At 41.6% G+C, this 20,337-nt stretch overlaps 2 protein-coding genes across 2 annotated transcripts in view; both read left to right on the top strand.

The window, feature by feature from the left end:
- LOC139157052 (uncharacterized) overlaps nucleotides 1-20,337 on the top strand; it is a 288,628-nt gene that overhangs the window by 16,776 nt on the left and 251,515 nt on the right. The window lies entirely within an intron of this gene.
- LOC139161004 (amine sulfotransferase-like) lies at nucleotides 5,568-16,743 on the top strand. Its single transcript, XM_070739563.1, has 7 exons — nucleotides 5,568-5,631; nucleotides 5,851-6,000; nucleotides 6,748-6,956; nucleotides 8,753-8,879; nucleotides 10,548-10,642; nucleotides 11,500-11,680; nucleotides 16,459-16,743. The coding sequence occupies exons 2-7, from the start codon at nucleotides 5,859-5,861 to the stop codon at nucleotides 16,596-16,598; spliced, it is 894 nt and encodes a 297-aa protein (XP_070595664.1). The 5' UTR covers nucleotides 5,568-5,631; nucleotides 5,851-5,858; the 3' UTR covers nucleotides 16,599-16,743.

The raw sequence follows: 20,337 nt of genomic DNA, 5'->3' as shown, positions 1-20,337 counted from the left end.
ATTCTTTTTCAGTTAAAACTGATCAAGATGTAATGGATTGTATCTATCATACAAGATCTTTATACAGGTCATAACAACTAGTGTGTTTTCTGCATTAAAAAATAGATTATGTTTTTCTACCTTTTAATGCTAAGGAAATGGATAATAGCACTAGGACTACACTAGCACTTAAATTTATATACCACTTCTAGTGCTTTACAAATACTCTGTAAGTGGTTTACAATCAACATATTGCTTCCAACAACCTGAATCTTTATCTTACCATAGGAAGGATGGAAGGCTGAGTCAATTTATACAAAGTTGTGGAGGGGCAAATCATGTGAAAATATATGAAGAATTATTAGGACAAACAAATGTAAAGCATCTAAACAATGGTAATACTAAAAGAACTCTGGTCTTTTCCTCCCTTGCATTTCACCATGGACGAAAGTATTCCAAAAACTATTTATTTTTCTTTTTGTCATAATATTGTCCTCTTCTTGTCCCCAAACTATATCTGAGACAGCTAAAGTCCACAAGTCTTAAAGTTGCTAGAAATAAGAAACAGTGTGCTACAACCTTTTCAAGTATCATGATCAAGAAGAGTGTATGTGCAATAGGACCATAGTTTACAAATATTTTCCTGGGATGTCCACATTTGCTCTTCATGGGTAGTAGCAATAGAAATAGCACTTAAGACTTATATACACCTTCATAGTGCTTTACAGTCCACTCTGTACGCTACTTTTACAAAGTCAGCATTATTGACCCCCACAATCTAGGTTCTCATTTTACCGACTTCAGAAAGATGGAAAGCTGAGTGAACCTTGAACCAGTGACAATTGAACTGTTGGCAATTGGCAGAATTACCTTGCAATACTGCAGCCTAACCACTGCACCATCTTGACTCTGAATGTTGTAAAATGCTTTTGGAAAGGCATAAGAAGACATCCCCTGGATTATGTGAGAGTTTTTGATAAAATCTCTGATAATGAAAACACACATATCAAACCACCCAAACCACCTACACACTTATGCACAATGGTGTAGACAACATCAATTTTCTCCATGGAAATATCCATGAAGCGGACAATAATATAGAAGTGATTTGTTATGAACTTCTGATTTCTTATTACTCTTTTGGTCAAGAATGTTTCTGCAATTTTTGCATCTGAACTGATAATGTTTAAAGTGCCAGCTAAAGCTTGCCAGCATTTATTTGCATAAATGTGCAGTTACACTAAATGAGAATGGACAACATTGTTACAATTATTAACCCAATGTATTGATCTTTGCTGCATTTGCAGAAAACAAGCACATCAAGATCATGTAAGTTCAATTACAGATTGCAACATTGCACAAGAAAATTATTCCTTGCATAGCATGAAACATGTACTTTCCTATGCAGATTACACAATAAGCACACTAGGTCCCTTGAAATTCTACAGCTTTCATTTTTTCATTTTTTATGCATATATAAAGTTCTCTCTTCTTCATTTGGCCAAATTCTTTTCTTTTAGTTGCCTTCCAGTAGCTCCATGGGAGCTGACCTCTATAGCTCTATCACATATTTTTCAGTGAATATGTTGCAGTGCAATGCAACTCTTGTTCATATGGACCGACAATTGATCCAGCATGAAATTCTGGACCCTTCGGGACAGCAGGGCAACTTCTCTTCATAGCGCTGAGAAGGAGCAGAAGGTGCCTACTTGCTTCCTTCCCCAGCGCTTCTCCCAGGAAGGCAGGGACGGTGAAGGGGTGGGGAGGAAGAGAATGGGAGGCTCTGGACCCTTCGGGACAGCAGGGCAACTTCTCTTCACAGCCCTGGGAAGGAGCAGAAGGTGCCGACTTGCTTCCTTCCCCAGCGTTTCTCCCAGGAAGGCAGGGACGGCGAAGGGTCGGGGGCAGGGGGAACACGAACTTTTTTCGTCTTACAAACGCCAAACCCGAACTTCTGGGTTCGGCGTTCGGGAGGCCCCTGGGAAGCCCTGCCGCCCGGCTGTCACCTTTTAAAACAGCCGGGGGGCTTCCCAGCAGCCTCCCGAACGGCAAACCTGGAAGTTCAGGTTTGGCGTTCGTAAGACGAAAAAAGTTCGTAAGAAGAGGCAAAAATCTCGGGTTGTTCGTAGGACGAGGGGTTCGTATCTTTAGGTACCACTGTATATTAGCTTTTTCATAATGTTTTAAAATAACTGTTTATATTAATTGGTTCTAGCTGCATTATTGTATACTGTTTCAGTCATTAATGTATTGGGAGCCGCCCCGAATACATGAAGAAGGGCGGCATACAAGTCAAACAAACAAACAAACAAACAAATAAATAAATAAATAAATAAATACACACACAAACACACACACACACACACATACATACATACATACATACATACATACATACATACATACATCAAACATTGTTCTGGCCATATCTCCTATTGATAAATCCCTAATTCTTCATATAATGATACATTCAAAATGTCATACAAGTCAGCTAAAAAAGTTCCCCTTGACCCGTTTTACATTTCCAAATTAGGTTATTACTCAATTGTGTTAGATGTCCTCTCTTACTTATTTTTCGAATCCAGAAGTACTGCTGACACAATGATTGATTAAAGATCAGCCTTCTTTAATATTTGAGCCCTCTGCTGGAGTATAAGTATATTGAGGAACCATGAGAAATAAGGTGACTTAAGGACATGATATGAGTGACTGTCAGAGAATACATAGATAAGGTAAGGTAAGAAAGGAATTGCAATTAGTATGTTCTTGACATTGTAATTAAAACTTTCTTTTCTACACAGAACATTTAGATTCCAAGAAAAACTAATCTTTTCACATTTATTCATTCATTCATTCATTCATTCATTTATTGTTAGAGTTGAAAGGGACCATGCAGGTCATCAAGTCCAACCCCCTGCCTGAGCAGGCATCTTAAAGCACCCCAGCCAAATGGCAGCCCAATCTCCTCTTCAAAGTGTCCAGAGTTGGGGAGTTCACAACCTCCACAGGCAGGTTGTTCCACTGGTTGATCGCTCTGACCATCAGGAAGTTCTTCCTTACTTCTAGGTTGAATATCTCCCTGGTCAGCTTCCAGCCGTTGTTCCTTGTCCGGCCCTCTGGTGCTCTGGAGAATAGAGTGGCCCCTTCCTCTCTGTGGCAACCCCCCATATACCTGTATACAGATATCATGTCCCCTCTGGCCCTCCTTTTCTCTAGGCTATCCATGTCCAGTTCCCGCAATCTCTCTTCGTAAGTCTTGGTTTCAAGTCCCCTAATCATTTTGGTTGCTCTTTTCTGCACCTTCTCCAGAGTTTCAATGTCTCTTTTGAGGTGTGGTGACCAGAACTGGATGCAGTACTCCAGATGTGGTCTGACCAAGGCACAGTAGAGTGGTATTAATACTTCTCTGGTCTTGGAGTGTACCCCCCTGTTGATGCAGCTTAGGATAGTGTTGGCTTTTTTGGCCGCTGCTGCACATTGCTGGCTCATGTTTAGTTGATTATCCACCAAGACTCCAAGATCGCTTTCGCAGTCACTACTGCTAAGTGGGGTTTCTCCCAGGCTGTATGTGTGTCTACGTTTTTTTGTTTACCAAGGTGAAGGACTTTGCTCTTGTCGACGTTGAACATCATGTTGTTAGTGTGGGCCTATAGTATTAATCTGTCTAGTTAATCTAACATATACATCATTTTTTAAAATTTTGGCAAGATTCATGATTTTTAAAGAACTGACTTAATACAATATTGACCGTAATACAGGAAGTATTGATAACTGCTCTATTATTACATCAACCCCCTTTTCGGGACAGGGGTAGGACAGAAGTTGGGCTTTTTAGAAGATGAAGGCAGAATTTTATTCTTCATCACCACAAGGATGAGGTCTAAGACCTGCCCAAAGAGGGACTGAACAGCTATCGGCATGGATGCCAGGCACCATTTGTGGTGTACTTCATCTGACCAGCTGCATAGCAGGTCATTCTACATGCCATCACAACTGACCCTATGGCCCTTGCAGCAAAGCGGACCAAATGCAATGTGGAGTCTGAGATAAATTGCAATGCAGCCAACAGTTTGTTAAGATCCTGGTGCGCCCTGGAGTCCAATGCTGGCAGTTATCCGCACAAGGCATGGAGCCACTGCAGGGTGGAACAGCTGAAGGAGGCTGTGGTGGACACTTCACTGCCCAGGCTGCAGACTGATGACCCTGTTGGAGTGCTGACTCCATTTGATGATCTACTAGGTGGAGGAGTTCCTCAGCATAGCCAGACATGGTAGTATTTGAATACAATGCCAAGACGGAATTGTCCACTGTGGGTAGTGACAGGTGTTGGGCCAGGACATTATCCAAATTTAAAATAACGCTTGTCAAGTAAGTTTGGCAAGGGTCTGGAAACAGGAGCATGCCACTGTTTTAAAACTGCATTCACAAACAAGGGCAGCGCCCGGATGACCTCTGTTCCAATTGCTGCTGCTGCAAAATGGGATCTGCATCAGTTTTGGGGCATCCCCTGATGGAGGGTGGATATTGGCATGAAGGACCTGAAGAGGCTAGGATGAAACAAGCCAAAGGATGTGGGAGGATCGGTTGTGGGGTCCTTGTCATCGGATAGCTTATGGTCAAACAGTTCACCCTCTACCTGGTCCTCTTGTAGCTGGTAATGGTCCAGGTCTTCAGCTTTCGAATGGGATCATCATCATCATCAGCTGAGAGGGAAGGATATGGCTGGGGAGGTGGATGATAGGCAGGAGCCATTGGGGCACCTGAAGAAGAAGACATGAATATGGCCCTAATGCCTCCTCAATGCCCTGCTTGATGGCCAGATCTATCTTGCCCTGAACCTCCTTTGGGTAAGGGGGTTCAGAGGATAGGACGTACAACTCCTCTGTTGATATGGGGTCCAGCTCCAGGTAGGGAGGACCCAAGACATTGGTTTCAGGCAATTGTAGGTTAATATTGTCTAGCAAAACCAAGTTGGAGGAGCGTCCTAGGGAGTTCCTATGGACATATTTGGTGGAAACAGATCCCTTCCTTCTGGAGTCTGCACTGACCTGCAATGAGGCTGAGCCACCAGACTAGTGTTTTGAACTGGGCTTATCCACCCTTATGACAGGAGCAGGAAGAGACAGCAGCTGATCCTACTGATGCTTAGGCCTGGGAATAGGCATGGGCTGCAACCCAATGGGCAAGCGGTCCCTGGCGCGTGAGTTGCAGGGCACCATGGTGGCCTGAGGCTTGTTCGCAGTGGGCCTCTTGGACTTAGCCTTGGCCTTGGCATGCTTGACCTCTTCAGCCATGGTAGATAGCAGAAATCTATCAAGAGGAAAAGGAAAAATTATTCCTACCATTGTCTTTGATTTTGTTTTATATTATGTTTATTTTTACTGATTTTTATTTATTACACAAAGTTGCAGTTACACAAATTGAGGATGGACAACATTGTTACAATTATTAACCCGATTTATTGAACTTTGCTGCATTTGCAGATAACAAGCCAATCAAGATCATGTAAGTTCAATTAAAGATTGCAACATTGCACAATAAAATTATTCCTTGCATAGCCTGCTGACACAATGATTGACTAAAGATCAGCCTTCTTTAGTATTTGAGCACTCTGCTGGAGTATAAGTACATTGAGGAACCATTGGAAATAAGGTAAGGAAAGAATTGCAATTAATATGTTCTTAACATTGTAATTAAAACTTTCTGTTCCAAACAGAACCTTTAGATTCCAAGAAAAAGTAACATTTTAACATATAGTACATCATTTTTTTTTATTTTAGCAAGATTCATGGTTTTTAAAGAACTGAATTAATTCAGTACTGACCATAAATGTAGGAAGTATTGATAATTGCTCTATTATTACATCAACAGTTGAAGAAATGGAGCCAGGGGAGGAGTCCCTGTACAAATACAAAGGACTCTATTTCATAACTGACATTTCCTCACCTGAAAATTTAGATACACTGGACAGTTTTGAAATCCGAGATGATGATACATTCGTAATCACATATCCTAAATCTGGTAAGTTCAAAGATGTCCTCCAAGAAAAAGTTAATCTAATGTCTAATGTTGTTATTCAGTTCCTCAGTTTTTTGGTTGCTGTGACTCTGTTATGCTATAACCAGATTTTAACATTTAGCATTTTGTAAGAAGCTGGAAATATAGGGAAAATAAAGCTTACATTTATATTTTACTCTATGTTGCTGAATGGGTCTCTCTTAGCTAGTCACTCTCCCTCGCCAATCTATCTCCCAGAGTTGTTGTGAGGAAAATAGAAGGAGGAAGAAGTATTAGATATTTTTGCCACCTCAAGTAAGTACTAAAACTAATAAAGGCTGGATAGAAATAAATGTGCAAATAAATAGCAATTCATTTCTCATCCATTCATCAATTTATTAATTTTAATAGAGTTAATTATCTTTATGCATCTTTGAAATGTTTGCTATTCGAAGTGGTGTAGTGGTTAGAGTGCAGCACTGCAGGCTACTTCAGCTAACTGCTAGCTGTACTTCAGTAGTTGATATCTCACCACGGGTTCAAGGTTGACTGAGCCTTCCATACTTCTGAGGTTGATAAAATGAGGACCCAGATTATTGGGGGCAATATACTGGTTCTGTAAACTGCTTAGAGAGGGATGTAAAAGCACTATGAAAAGGTATATAAGTCTAAATGCTATTGCTATTGCTGTTTTCCCTGATAGGAAGCTTCCTGATAGGAAGTTCCCCAAATAATAATGGGTGAATTAATTTAATTATTCCTTTTTTGCAGGCACAATATGGACTCAGAATATCGTCAGCTTGATTCTTTATGAAGGTCATCGAGATGGAACTGAAAATGTTACCCTGATTGACAGGGCACCATGGCTGGAGTATAATCTTTTCCATGTAGATTTACCTAGTCGCCCATCACCTCGTGTCATTTGTTCCCATCTGCCCTACTATTTGGTACCCAAAGGATTACAACATAGAAAAGGAAAAGTAGGATATATTTTGTTAACTTGTCAGGTGGAGTGGGATGCTGTCTGCATTCCTTTCTGTTCTTTTAGCTCTGTGTCTGAATGTTTTATTGACCAATATACAACGGTGCAAAATAGTGTTGAAATCAGAAGGTCATGCCCAGCAGAAGTAGCTAAGAATCAAACTGAAAATTGAACCCTTTAAGCTTATTTTTCCCAAGATGACACTCCCAGATAGATGGTAACACTTTTTGCTCCATGGACAGTTGCTAAATTAACATATCTGGAGGACGTCAAGTTGAGGGATGCTATCTTTATTCCTCAAAATTTAAAACCTCAGTCACACATGCCCATCACCAGGAAACTTAACTGGTGCAAAATGCAGCAAAAATGGGCATTTGTGTATTGTGTAGAACTGCATAAATTCCACTCTGCTTTGGTTTTGATCTTTAAATCTTCATCAGTTGGGAACATGTTATTTGAGGGGCCTCCCTTCCCCAGTTGCAACTATGCATTGCACCACGTCCAGCAAGAAGGCATGTCAGGGTCTCATCAATTAGGGAGATTTGTCAATCAGATCCAGGAGGAAAGCCTTTACTTTTATGATCTCTGCCACATGGAAAATCATTGCTCCAAGACGAGGTTGGCCCCAATCCTGTTGGTCTGCTGGAAGGCTCTTAAACAGTGATGGGCTACCAAAATTTTTACTACCACACTGTGGGCGTGGCTTATGCATTTTGTTTCAGCATCTTTCAGTGCAAATTGGGTGCTCTGGGGTGGAGCTCCAAATTTTACTACCGGTACTGCGTTCCTGACAGTACCCGTAGGAGCCCATCACTGCTCTTAAACAAGGTTTTGCTAATGAGCTCTGAGATTGTATGATATACAGTGATCCCTCGTTTATCGAGGGGGTTGCGTTCCAGGACCCCCACAATAAATGAAAATCCATGAAGTAGGATTTTCTCTCTCTTTCCCCCACACATTGTCCCTCCCTATTACCTTTCCTCTCTCTGCCTTCATCTCTCTCTCTCCCTCTCTCTCTCTCTCTCTCTCTCTCTCTCTCAGGGAATCCATGTGAGGGGCTCTCCCGGAGGCTCTGCTCCATACCCAGCAGCAAAGCGTCACTTTGGCAGGGACAAGGCAGGCATGCCACTGAGTTGTTGTTGTTGTTGTTGTTGTTGTTATTATTATTATTATTTATTAGATTTGTATGCCGCCCCTCTCCGCAGACTCGGGGTGGCTCACTACAACAACAAAACAATATATAACAAATCTAATCGTTAAAAATCACTAGAAACCCCTTATTAAAAAGAAAACATACACAGAAACATACCATGCATAAACTGAGTTAGCCTCAGCCCTCCCCTGCTGCCACCAAGATGGGCTAACTCAGCTGCGAGCCTTTAAAGCAGCCTACCTTCCATTCATTACAGCTTGGGTTAAGGGAGAAGGTCCGACTCAGGCAAAACTGCTGCCACCCACGCTCACTTCTGAGTCTTTCAGCAACCTGTGATGCACTGAAGCCGTGAAAGGTGAACCACGAAGTGGCGAGGGATCATTGTATTAGAGCCCGTTAGATCAGTGTTTCCCAACCTTGGCAGCTTGAAGATATTTGGACTTCAACTCCCAGAATTCCCCAGCCAGCGAATGCTGGCTGGGGAATTCTGGGAGTTGAAGTCCAGATATCTTCAAGTTGCCAAGGTTGGGAAACACTGCGTTAGATGAATGCACTCTCTGTATGCTTTGCTGTCAATCTGTCCTTTTTTTTGGTTTTGTCTTGGGTTTTTTTGACTGGGTATTATCATCTTTCTCTTATAGATTATTTACGTGCTTAGAAATCCAAAGGATGTCTTAGTTTCTAATTATCATTTTCACACACTATCAGCCAAAGTAGAAACCCCAAAAGACTTTGATACGTTCGTTGAGAAGTTTTTGGCTGGCAGAGGTAAGAAGAATTTGATCATGACAATGTTTTGTCACTTTCAAAAAAATAAAGCGAACACTTAAACAACACAATATAACTCCAAGTAAATCAAACTTCTGTGAAATCAAACTGTCCACTTAGGAAGCAACACTGATTGGCAATCAATTTCACATGCTGTTGTGCACATTTAACTTTGCACAGAACAAAGTAGTCAATGAGAATATTTCATTCATTTAGATCTAAGATGTATTATTTGAATGTTCCCTTTATTTTTTTGAGCATATACAGTAATACCTCGTCTTACGAACCTAATTGGTTCCCAGGGGAGGTTCGTAAGACGAAAAGTTCGTAAGATGAAGCATTGTTTCCCATAGGAAACAATGTAAAATCAATTAATCCGTGCAACAACAAAAAACCCCGCAAAAAAAATGCCACCGCCAAGGTTTGGTGTTTAGGAGGCCGCCAAGAAACCCACCGGCTGTTTCAAAAGGTGACAGCCGTGCAGCGGGGCTTCTCAGCGGCCTCCCGAATGCCGAACCCAGAAGTTCGGAAAAAGTTCGGGTTCGGGAGGCCGCTGAGAAGCCCTGCTGCCTGGCTGTCACCTTTTAAAACAGCTGGGGGGCTTCTCAGTGTCCTCCTGAACCCAAACGCCAAACCCGAACTTCCGGGTTCGGCATTCGGGAGGCCGCCGAGAAGCCCCCAGGCTGTTTCAAAAGGTGACAGCCGGGGTGGGGCTTCTCAGCGGCCTCCCGAATGCCAAACCCGGAAGTTCGGCAAAAGTTTGGGTTCGGGAGGCCCCTGAGAAGCCCCGCCGCCCGGCTGTCATCTTTTGAAACAGCCGGGGGGGTTCTCGGTGGCCTCCCGAATGCCGAACCCAGAAGTTTGGGTTTGACATTCGGGTTCAGGAGGACATCATATTTTTTTTTATTTTAGCAAGATTCATGGTTTTTAAAGAACTGAATTAATTCAGTATTGACCATAAAGGAGAAGCCCCGTCGCCCGGCTTTCACCTTTTAAAACAGCCGGGGGGCTTCTCTGCGTCCTCCTGAACCCGAACGCCAAACCTGAACTTCCGGGTTCGGCGTTCGGAAGGCTGCCGAGAAACCCCCCGGCTGTTTTAAAAGGTGACAGCTGGGGGGCAGGGATCATAAAAATAAGTGGAGGAAATTCAAGCATTAATCCTCATGTTTATGTTAAACTCAATAATTATGACCTATAAAGCCCTTCATGGCATTGGACCAGAATATCTCCAGGACCGCCTTCTGCCGCACAAATCCCAGTGACCAGTTAGGTCCCACAGAGTTTGCCTTCTCTGGGTCCCATCGACTAAACAATGTTGTTTGGCGGGACCCAGGGGAAGAGCCTTCTCTGTGGCGGCCCCAACCCTCTGGAAACAGCTCCCCTCAGAAATCAGAGTTGCCCCCACCCTCCTTGCCTTTCGTAAGCTCCTTAAAACCCACCTCTGTCATCAGGCATGGGGGAATTGAGCTATCCCCCTTCCCCCAGGCCTATACAATTTATGCATGGTATGTTTCTGTGTATGTTTTGCTTTTTTAATAAGGGGTTTTAGTTACTTAAATATTAGATTTGTCATATATTGTTTTATTATTGTTGTGAGCCGCCCTGAATCTACGGAGAGGGGCAGCATACAAATCTAATAAATAAATAAATAAGTTTATCTCCTATCAGTTTTTTGTAGTTCATGGCTAGACCACATAGAAGGCTGGTATGCTCATAAGGGTGATTTCAATATTCTCTTCCTGTCTTATGAAGAAATGAAAAAGGTAAGATGTTTCTGTGTTGTGTAATGATATATGAACAACCATCAAGTACAGAAAGCTTTAGAAACAATGGGATGGGTAAATAATTTACTCCAATAGGCAGTAGCAGATGTTACCACAGAGTCACTCTTGGTTATCTGTAAACTCCTGGAGGACTGCTGAGATCTCTGAAGAGAAATAATTTTCTGTCTCTTCAAAAGGAAAGGAGGATGATAAGGGAAGCCTTATATAAAAAAAATTATTAAAATACATCTTTGTGAGCACTTGGCTGGTCATGCTAGAATTCACAGGATGCATGTCTTGTAAACAAGTTCAGCAAAACAAAATTGATTTAATCTTTAACAGACTTACATAATAAATAAGTGAAATCCAATTAGCAAAATGTACCTGTAATTAGCAAAATCTTAGCTTTTCCTGTTTGGGCTCAGAAGAGATTGATTCAACTCAACTGCATTCTTTTAGAGAGGTCAAGGCATTCTTTTTACCCTGGTTTGGGAACTGGACAACCTCTGATGCAGCCAAAATTGCTAAGAATATAAGAGTCAGAATCTTTGGCACACAATTTTTTTGTGAACTAAGAATGTTTCCCAACAACTTGCCTCCTGACAACATTTACTAGATGTCCTAAAGCAGCATTCCTTCCTTTCGTTCATTCATTGATATTGCTCCCATGTACAGCTTTCATTAAAAAAAATACTTTATCTCAAATTAATTTTTTTTAGTAGGAAAAGAATTAAAATTAAATATACAAGAAATGTATAAGGAAGCAATAATCTTGTGAGTTCCTCAAATATATCAACATTTTCCATCTTTTCCCTATTGTTATGGATGAACTAATTTAAAGCTGTATCGAATTGCAGGATCTGAGAAGTTCTGTACTGAAAATATGCAACTTCCTAGGAAAAAAATTGACTGAAAAGGAGGTGGATGATGTGGTGTATAAAGCTACATTCGATAACATGAAAATGGATTCTAGAGCAAACTACACGTTCATGCCTCGTGATATCCTAGATTTCAGCAAAGGAATCTTTCTTCGCAAAGGTAGAGTAGTAATAATTTATTATTTGGGGCTATGCTTTTGGAATATGCCAGGGTTACTTCCTTAATCTGAAAGGCATTCTAAAGTGGTAGGAACATGTTCCAACAGCTTCTCTTTCTACTGTCTCTCCATGATGTTGTGTTTGCCTCATCAGCAGCCTACTTTTAGGAGCCGTAAGCCTTTCTTAGCTGTGCCAATGTTGAACTGGTGTCCTCCTTTTACCTGAACAAATTTTGGGCATGGATATAATTCTTTAAAAAAATATTTTTATTTTTATTTTCTTGCTTTTCACCCATAGCCCTCCCCCTCCCTTCCCTCAGTTCTTTCTTATTCATAGCCCTAGCCAGGTCAGAGTTCTAGACAATTTCTTCTTTATGTTTTCATTGGCCTTATCCCTTTCCAGCCATGCAAAATAAAGTTTCCATTTTTTTCTAATCCTTTCAGCTTTTTCATCTTACGAACAGTTCATTGAGATAATATGAGTTATTCCCATTTGTACTTGTTCAAATATATAATAATTCCATCATTTCAGTGTCCATTTACTTTTATCCTTCCATCCATATACTATAGTTGCATGAGCAGATTTTATCATAGTCCTTAGTACTGCTTGTCCTTCTGTCTTCATTCCTTGAGGTTCTTTAACACCTCCTTCTATTATGTCCCATTCTACCCGCAATTCATTTTTAACTATTCCATTTATATTTTTCAGTATTAAAGTCCAGAACTTTTGAATCTCCTCACATTCCCACCAAAGGTACCATCCTACTGCATGACTACAATGCCAGCATTTAGGGCTTAGTGGGGGCAACTCTGATCTCTGAGGGGAGCTGGTTCTTTGAAAATCCCTTTTCACTAAAATTTATTTTTTCCACAATTCTAGATCCTCTATTTGGTTCAGTTCCTGTTTGGATTGCTCCAACTTTTGTTTTATTTCTATTTTATAGTTTTCCTGTAGCTCTCTCTGGTATGCCTCTATTTCTTTAATCTTTTTATTCTTTATTTCTTTTCTTTTCTTATTATAAATTATTTCTTGAGAAATAGCGAGGGCTTGAAGGACAGGCTTAGCCGCATCCCAAACAATCACATCCTCCACTGACTCTAAGTTATCCTTAAAATAATTATCCATTACCTTTAGCAATTCCTCCATTTCTTTTTTACCCCCAAATAGATAATTCTTATATGTCCATTTATATTCCCTAATCCAGGGGTCCCCAACCACCGGTCCGCGGACCAGTACCGGGCCGCAAGGCATGTTGCACTGGTCCGCGGAGTCAGCAGCTGCTGTGGAGCCGGAGAGTGCCAAGCTGTTTCCTGTCTCTTTCCCCTCGCGTTCACTCGGGACTGCCATTTCCCTCGGGCTGAGAAAACCTTTACTTGCTTGCTTGCTTTCTTCCTTTCCTGTCTTCTCTTGTCGAAAGTGGTCTATTTCCTCCTTGCGAAGCCCTCGCAAAGCCCTTGCTCTGCCTGCAGCTCAAACGGAAAGGCTTTGGAATTGTGCAGCTCTTTTTTTGCTAGGCTCCCCCACCCTATTCCCGGGGTCCTGGGTAGGAGCGAAGCCAGTGGTGTGCGTGTGACCATGAAACACCCACCACCAGCTCCGGTAATTTTCTTTTGGAAGGATTCCTTACTGCAAGAAAATTACCGGATCTGGTGGTGGGCACTCCAAGCAGGCAGCGATCACAAAGGAAGGTGACTGTGTCCATGGAGGCACCTCCCCCTCCTCTGGGATTCCTTGCTGGAATCCCAGCCGGAGCGGGCGGTGGCGGGGGGTGTCCTCTGAATCTGCTGAAAGGCAAACGGCGGTCCCGAGTGAACGTGAGGGGAAAGAGACAGGAAACCGCCCCTTCCTACACTTCCTCCCTCTGTCACCTCGGTTCCCCCGCAAAATTAAAAAGGGGGGGAGGGAAGAGAGACAATGGAATGATAAGCTATACCCTCATGCTTAATCCCGCCCAAAACCACACCCCTTTCCGCCCCCACCGGGCCATAGAAAAATTGTCTTGCTGAAACTGGTCCCTGGTGGAAAAAAGGTTGGGGACCACTGCCCTAATCCCACCTCTACGACTACCATGGCATGATCTGAAATCCATATCCCTCCAGTTTTAACTTTGCTTATATTCCAGTTATTTATTTATTTTAATAATATGTAATCTATATAAGTATATTTCGCATGCCTGTGAGAGTAGTATGTCAGTTTCTGAGTTTCCTTTACCCTGTCATAAATATTAATTAATCCATATCTTTGTAATTCCTTTGACTGCCCTCTCATATCTCCGTTCATATCTCCAACAATGATTAATTCCCCCTGGTATTGTTCCTCTATTTTCCCAAGAATTGCCCTTAGGAATGTTCTTTGATTTTTATTGGAGAGATAGAGATGTACTAAGGATATTATTCTTTCTTGAACTTTTATTATTAGTAGTATATATATATACCTTCCATATCTGTTATTGTATTTATTACCTGTGCATTAAGATCACCGTGCAGTAGGATGGCCACCCCACCTGCTGCTTGTTCTTACTCTGGACTCAAATATCAAAGACCATTTATTGACTCTTATCAAAAACCTCTTGTCCCTTTGCGGTTTATGCGTTTCTTGAAGGCATAAAATATTCAATTTTTCTTTGTTCATAACATTTTGCAATCTATACCTTTTTCTGTTTGTAAATAGGCCATTCACATTAATACTAGCAATTCTTAAAGCTGTCATATTACTTTATATCTTGTCCCTCCCTCTTCCCTGCCTGGGCTTTTATTTAATATATTATACATTCCCTCCCCCTTCTCCCCCTTCTCCTCCAACTGCTGTGTTAGGAGACCTTCATCTCCCCGTATATGAAAATCCCTTGAAATCCTGCATTTCCGTTCCCCCCTCCCCTTTCTCTCAGTTGTAGAACTTTTCCTTTTTATGTATCACATATATAATTTGACCTTCAATTATTATTCTGTTGGTTGCACAGTTGAATTATATTTTGGAAATGGGATTGTTTTAGCTCATACTGACCACTTTAGGATGATAGAGACCAAGGAAGGGCTACCAAGATTTTTACTACCACTCTGTTGGTGCGACTTATTTTGTGGGTGTAGCTTGCTGGTCATGTGACCAGGTGGGAATGGCTTGACAAATATGTGACTTGACCAAGGATTTTCCCAAAACCTCAAAACAATACCCATATCAATGGACTTAAAACAAGCAAGTCACTGAATTCACCCACATCCTAGAAGTGAGCAGCTATAGAGCAGTGAAATGACAGAAACATTTCACTTAGAATTTTAAAAACATATTTTGAGCATTGTCATAATGGTGTCTTCGTGATTAAAATGGCCTCTCACAAAATAATCACTTACTCAAATGCAATAATCTAAAGTGTTCCTTGTTATTTTCATAGCCTAAGTGAATATCCCAAAATGCTCCATTCCACATAACAGTCTTAACCCTCCTTCCTGCAGGCTACCAAACAAAATCAACATTTCTGGCAAAATTATTCATTTTATCTTCTAGAGTAGGAGTCCCCAAACTTGGCAATGTTAAGACTTTCAACTCCCAGAATTCTCCAGCCAGCTATGAAGACCTCTGTTGAAGAATACTTTGGCCATTCGGAAAGAAGAGGGAGGCAGAAACCCAGATCACATAGAATTAATTCCGGATCTTATCTCCTTATACTTTTCCTAGATACTTTTGTTTGTAGCAAAATCGCCGGTTTTGGAGTTTTTAAACGCTTTCAGTAAGAACGCAGAGGCTGCCCAAAGAAGACACCCTGCATTTTCTTTCAACAACTTTCGGTGCAAATTGGATGCTCTGGGGTGGAGCTCCATTTTTGCTGTGTTCACCCCCATCCGGGCAGCAGTCTTGGTAGAGACACAACCTCTTCAGTCTCTACCTTGGGTATTCTCCTCCACCAGGAGTGGTATGGGTCACGTAGTTAGAATGCTACTTTGAAAGTTAGCAAGTCCTTTTTTAAAATCCAAGTGCTCCTGCATGATGGGGTGAGCTCCTGTCATTCTCCCTAGCACTTTGGTGGGAACTTGAAAGGAGTACCACTCCCTGGGCATCCGCCTGGCAACACTGATATCACTGGCTAATCTTTTCCCCCTGGAATAAGGGGAATCACTCAACACCTTCTAGATAAGAGAGAAATTTGCCTTTTATCATGTCTTCCTTCTGTAATCCAGCACTAGTTAGAATAGTAAGAAACAGTTACCTGCCCCAAAACTATAAATACGGATTTCTAAGAATTGTAAGCTTTACACACACAGCTTCTCCGTTTTGGTTTCCTTTTTATGAAATAAATCATGACATGGTGTAATATCATGTTCATCTGAGGTTGTATTTACTTACTTTTAAGAACTGCTAAGACCAGATTTAAGTAGCAATAAATAGCAATAGCATTTAGATTTATATACTGCTTCACAGTGCTTTACAGCCCTCTCTAAGTGGTTTACAGAGCATACGTATATTGCTCCCAACAATCTGGGTCCTCATTTTACCGACCTTGGAAGGATGCAAGGATGAGTCGACCTTGAGAATACTGAGATTTGATCTGCCAAACTGCTGGCAACTGATGATCAGCAGAAGCAGCTTGCAGTACCGCACTCTAACCACTGCGCCACCAACTGAACTGAACTGAAACAGGGTATACATCCTGTATATAGATTCATTCACAAACGTAGTTACAGAAATATGTGTAACAATAAAATGTTTCATGACAGCATGACATAAATAGTCTCTATTTAATTGAATACAAAAACTGTTGACATATTTTTAACCATTGTTTCCCAGGCACTATTGGGGACTGGAAGAACGCCATGACTGTTGCCCAGAGTGAAAGGTTTGACCGTGTCTTTAAGGAGAGGATGGAAAAGCTGCCCTTTAAGTTCTGCTGGGATATTCAGGAGGATCCTGAGCCTATTTCCAGCTGAATGGAGGAAAATAATGTGTGATACACACCTTTTGAATCAGAAATGAACCTCCCAGAAGAATCTTTATAGCACCTTGTAATGTTTAATTCCCAATTCTACAGGGATCATAGAACAGAGCAAAATTAAATTCTGTGTTATTATTAAATATTGTATGGCATTTGTTTATTGATTTTGATTTCCATAGCTCCCTGACTCTGGGTGTTATTCATGAAAGAGAGACCCACAAAGATAACATGGCAAATAAAAACATATATGACAAGGAAAAATCCAAAACCAACATATATGCAACAGCTAGACCCATTAATTTTATTTGCCGCCTCCCTGAAAAAAAATCAAAGAAAATCAAGTTTTTAAAGTTTTTGGCAGGAAAGCTAACATACCTATGGTACCTTGGCACCCCATGATGGGGTGGGGAAGATATTGAAACAAAAAAGCACATAACTTAGGTGTCATCAGATTGTATTATTCATTATTTAAAGAAGTTCATATAGCCACTCAGCTCATATTTGGTGCCTCCAGGTGGCTTCCAACATTAAAACAATGTAACACCCATCTTTCCTTCACCCACCCAAAGCCACAGTGACCACAGTGTTACACCATGATCAATTCCTTATCAGTTAGGGGGTCCCTGGGCTCACTGAAAAAAATCATGTCTCCAGAACCTTCCAGTAAAGTAATGAGGCTGGGCTGATCTTATCTACAGGGTATAATATTCCAAAGGGAGAAAGTCACCACAGAGAAGGCCCTTTTCCTCGGTCCTGCATGATGCACCTTCCTAATAAGTGTGATCTGCAACTTACCTTTTCATCCAACTCTGGTGGGTTAGGGTAACAAAGGCCAGGAGATTCTTTCAAACATCCTGGCTCCAAGCCACGTAGAGGTTTAAAAATGATAAGCTGACATGCTTCTGGAGGCAACATCTTGAACTGCCTCCAGTTGCATATCAGTAATCAATGCAGATCCCACAAGATGCTGTTGTTCGGTTGCTGAGTCATGTCTGACTCTTCATGACCCAGGCCTCCTGTCATCTACTGTCTCCCTGAGTCCGCCCAAATTCATTGATGATACTATCTAACTATCTGCTGCCCCCCTCTGTCCCCTTCTCCTTTTGTCTTCAATCGCAAAAGGTGACATGTGCAGATTTCAAGTTGTGCAGAAATTTTGAGTTGATTGAAACTTCTGCATAAGATTCCAGAAGGGGCATTGGTCTTACCTGATATGCCTTTTTCTCATAGGTTGGAACTATCGTCCAGGATGGGTTGACTGCGTCCAATCAGATGAGGGCTGAGTTTATTAATTTCAATTTAAGTGCTCTGCCTTTCCTGGAGTCCCCTAGTTATGACACAGTCCTCAGTCTGGATGTGGTCATTCATCCTGGTGACAGTTTGAACAATGACAGTTAGGACTCATTGAATGACAGCTTGCTTCAAAGTGTGACGTTCAGAGTCCGTTTCAGAGTGAGCAGCATATAAATGCAATGAATGGATGGATGAATGAATGAATGAACAAATAAGTGTATGACAGCCTCTTCTACATCTGTAGAATCAAGCACAGCATGAGGGAGCCTCAGCTCATTTTACAGGGTGCCCACCAAACATTGAGAGTTCATGGCCTGGTCCTGGCTCTGTCTACATACCTAGCATTAACATCGGCAAAGTAATGTCCCCATATATACATATATTACTTATTAAAAGGATGTAAAATAATTAATTGGGTTTACTAATTTGTTTTATTAAGGTGTTGAATTCAGAATTTTATTAGTAGATGGGTTTTTTTGCTTTCTTATTCCCCTTCAATTTGATATTAGAAGTATTTGGGGTTTTTGTTTAGGTTCACTTTTCCCCTTTCTATTTTTAAAGGGCATTTCCTATTAAAACATTTTTTTTGAACTATACATTTAAATTGAGTTGGAGGAGATATGGAGAAAATTTGAAATAATAGAGCCTTATGGATTAGAGGTGTTTAAAATTAGAAACAGCTTAAAAGGTGTATTAGCTGATAGCATTTTAATTTTATATAAGAAATCTGAGTAGCCATTTTTGTTCAGATGTTAAAAGCAATGGAGGTAGTATTGGATTTGTATACCGTAATATTAATTGCATTGTAACTTGATGTGGATGGTATTTTAAATTACATTTGTGATTGGAGAGAAAAATTAAAAAAAATTATTTGCCAAAAAAAAAGACAGGGTGTATGTCCTGGCCAGGGGAGCTCATCCGCTCCCCCCCTTGCCTCAACTCGTAGGCTATCACAGTGACAGAGGGAGCATCATTCAGCACTGTCTAGTAGTGGCTGCCCAGTGATGGTAAAATTTACCTGCAGCCAGTGTTCTCTCTAAATTTTTTTGGGGGTGAGCGGAAAAGTATAGTGTCTGAGCGACAGTCCCTTTGGGACTGGGTGGCACAGAAATAATAATAAAATTTCCCTCTCGGCTTCTGGGCAGGTTTGGAAAACTCTGAGTTGACGATGATTTTTAAGTGAGCGATTGCTCACTGCTCAGCTTAGAGGGAACTATGCCTGCAGCCACAAGCGGTAACTAAGTAGTGGACTATCCAGCCAATTAATTCACCACTACGGTCGCCCTGCTCAGATTAGCTGCTTGGAGGAAGTGCCGTCGGAGTTTTGCGCTCATGCAGCTTTATTGATCAATAAAGAACGAGTTGTACCTGCTTGAAAAATATGAGAAAGGACTTATTTAGGACAATTCCTGTACAGTTCTGGTATCTTAATCCTGAACATCCTTGTTACCCTTATTACATTTTGGAGTTCTCCATTATCAGCTGGCCCAATTAAAGTATTGTGCTAAGACTCAGGGGTCAAACTCGATGATGTCATGTATCATGCCATATCGTGATGTTTTTTGCCTTTGCTGAGTAAGGGTGGGTGTGGCCTGTGCATGATGCATCCGGCCCAAAGACCACCAATTTGACAGGCCTCCAACTAAGGCATGGGTATCACTCTCTACTTCCACACAAATTTAGACTGAGGGGCCGAAGATAAGCTTAACAATGTTCATGGAGAAAATGTAAACTTCAGAATGCCCCTTGCTCCCTGCTACGTTCTGTGCCCGAACTCTCTTCAAAATGCCCCTTGCCTGCTGCTACACTGTGCCCGAACTCTCTTCAAAATGCCCTTGCTTGCTGCTACGTTGTTCCCAATCTCTTTAAAATGCCCCTTGCTTGCTGCTACGTTCTTGCTCGAACTCTCTTCAAAATGCCCCTTGCTTGCTTCTGTGCTCTGTGCCCGAAGTCTCTTCAAAATGCCCCTTGCTTGCATCTGTGCTCTGTGCCCGAAGTCTCTTCAAAATGCCCCTTGCTTGCATCTGTGCCCTGTGCCCGAAGTCTCTTCAAAATGCCCCTTGCTTGCATCTGTGCTCTGTGCCCGAAGTCTCTTCAAAATGCCCCTTGCTTGCATCTGTGCTCTGTGCCCGAAGTCTCTTCAAAATGCCCCTTGCTTGCTGCTACGCACTGTGCTCAAACTCGCAGCAGCAGCAGCTGAGAGAGAAGCGAGGGTTCGTAAGTTGAAAATGGTTTGTGAGAATAGGCAAAACCCCCGTGAACACCCGGTTCGTATCTCAAAAAGTTCGTATGTAGAGGCGTTCGTAAGTAGAGGTATTACTGTATTTTAGTTTCCTAACAACACATATTGGTCATAAATTTGGATGAACTTGGATGTGGAGATTCTGATAGTGCTTCCCTCGAATTCCATTTTAGCATGGTGCGTACTGCCCCTACCGTGC

Source organism: Erythrolamprus reginae, chromosome 1, assembly GCF_031021105.1.
Source record: "Erythrolamprus reginae isolate rEryReg1 chromosome 1, rEryReg1.hap1, whole genome shotgun sequence".
NCBI lineage: Eukaryota > Metazoa > Chordata > Lepidosauria > Squamata > Dipsadidae > Erythrolamprus > Erythrolamprus reginae.
Note: the sequence above shows the minus strand (reverse complement) of the source record. Positions and strands in the feature narration are given on the sequence as shown.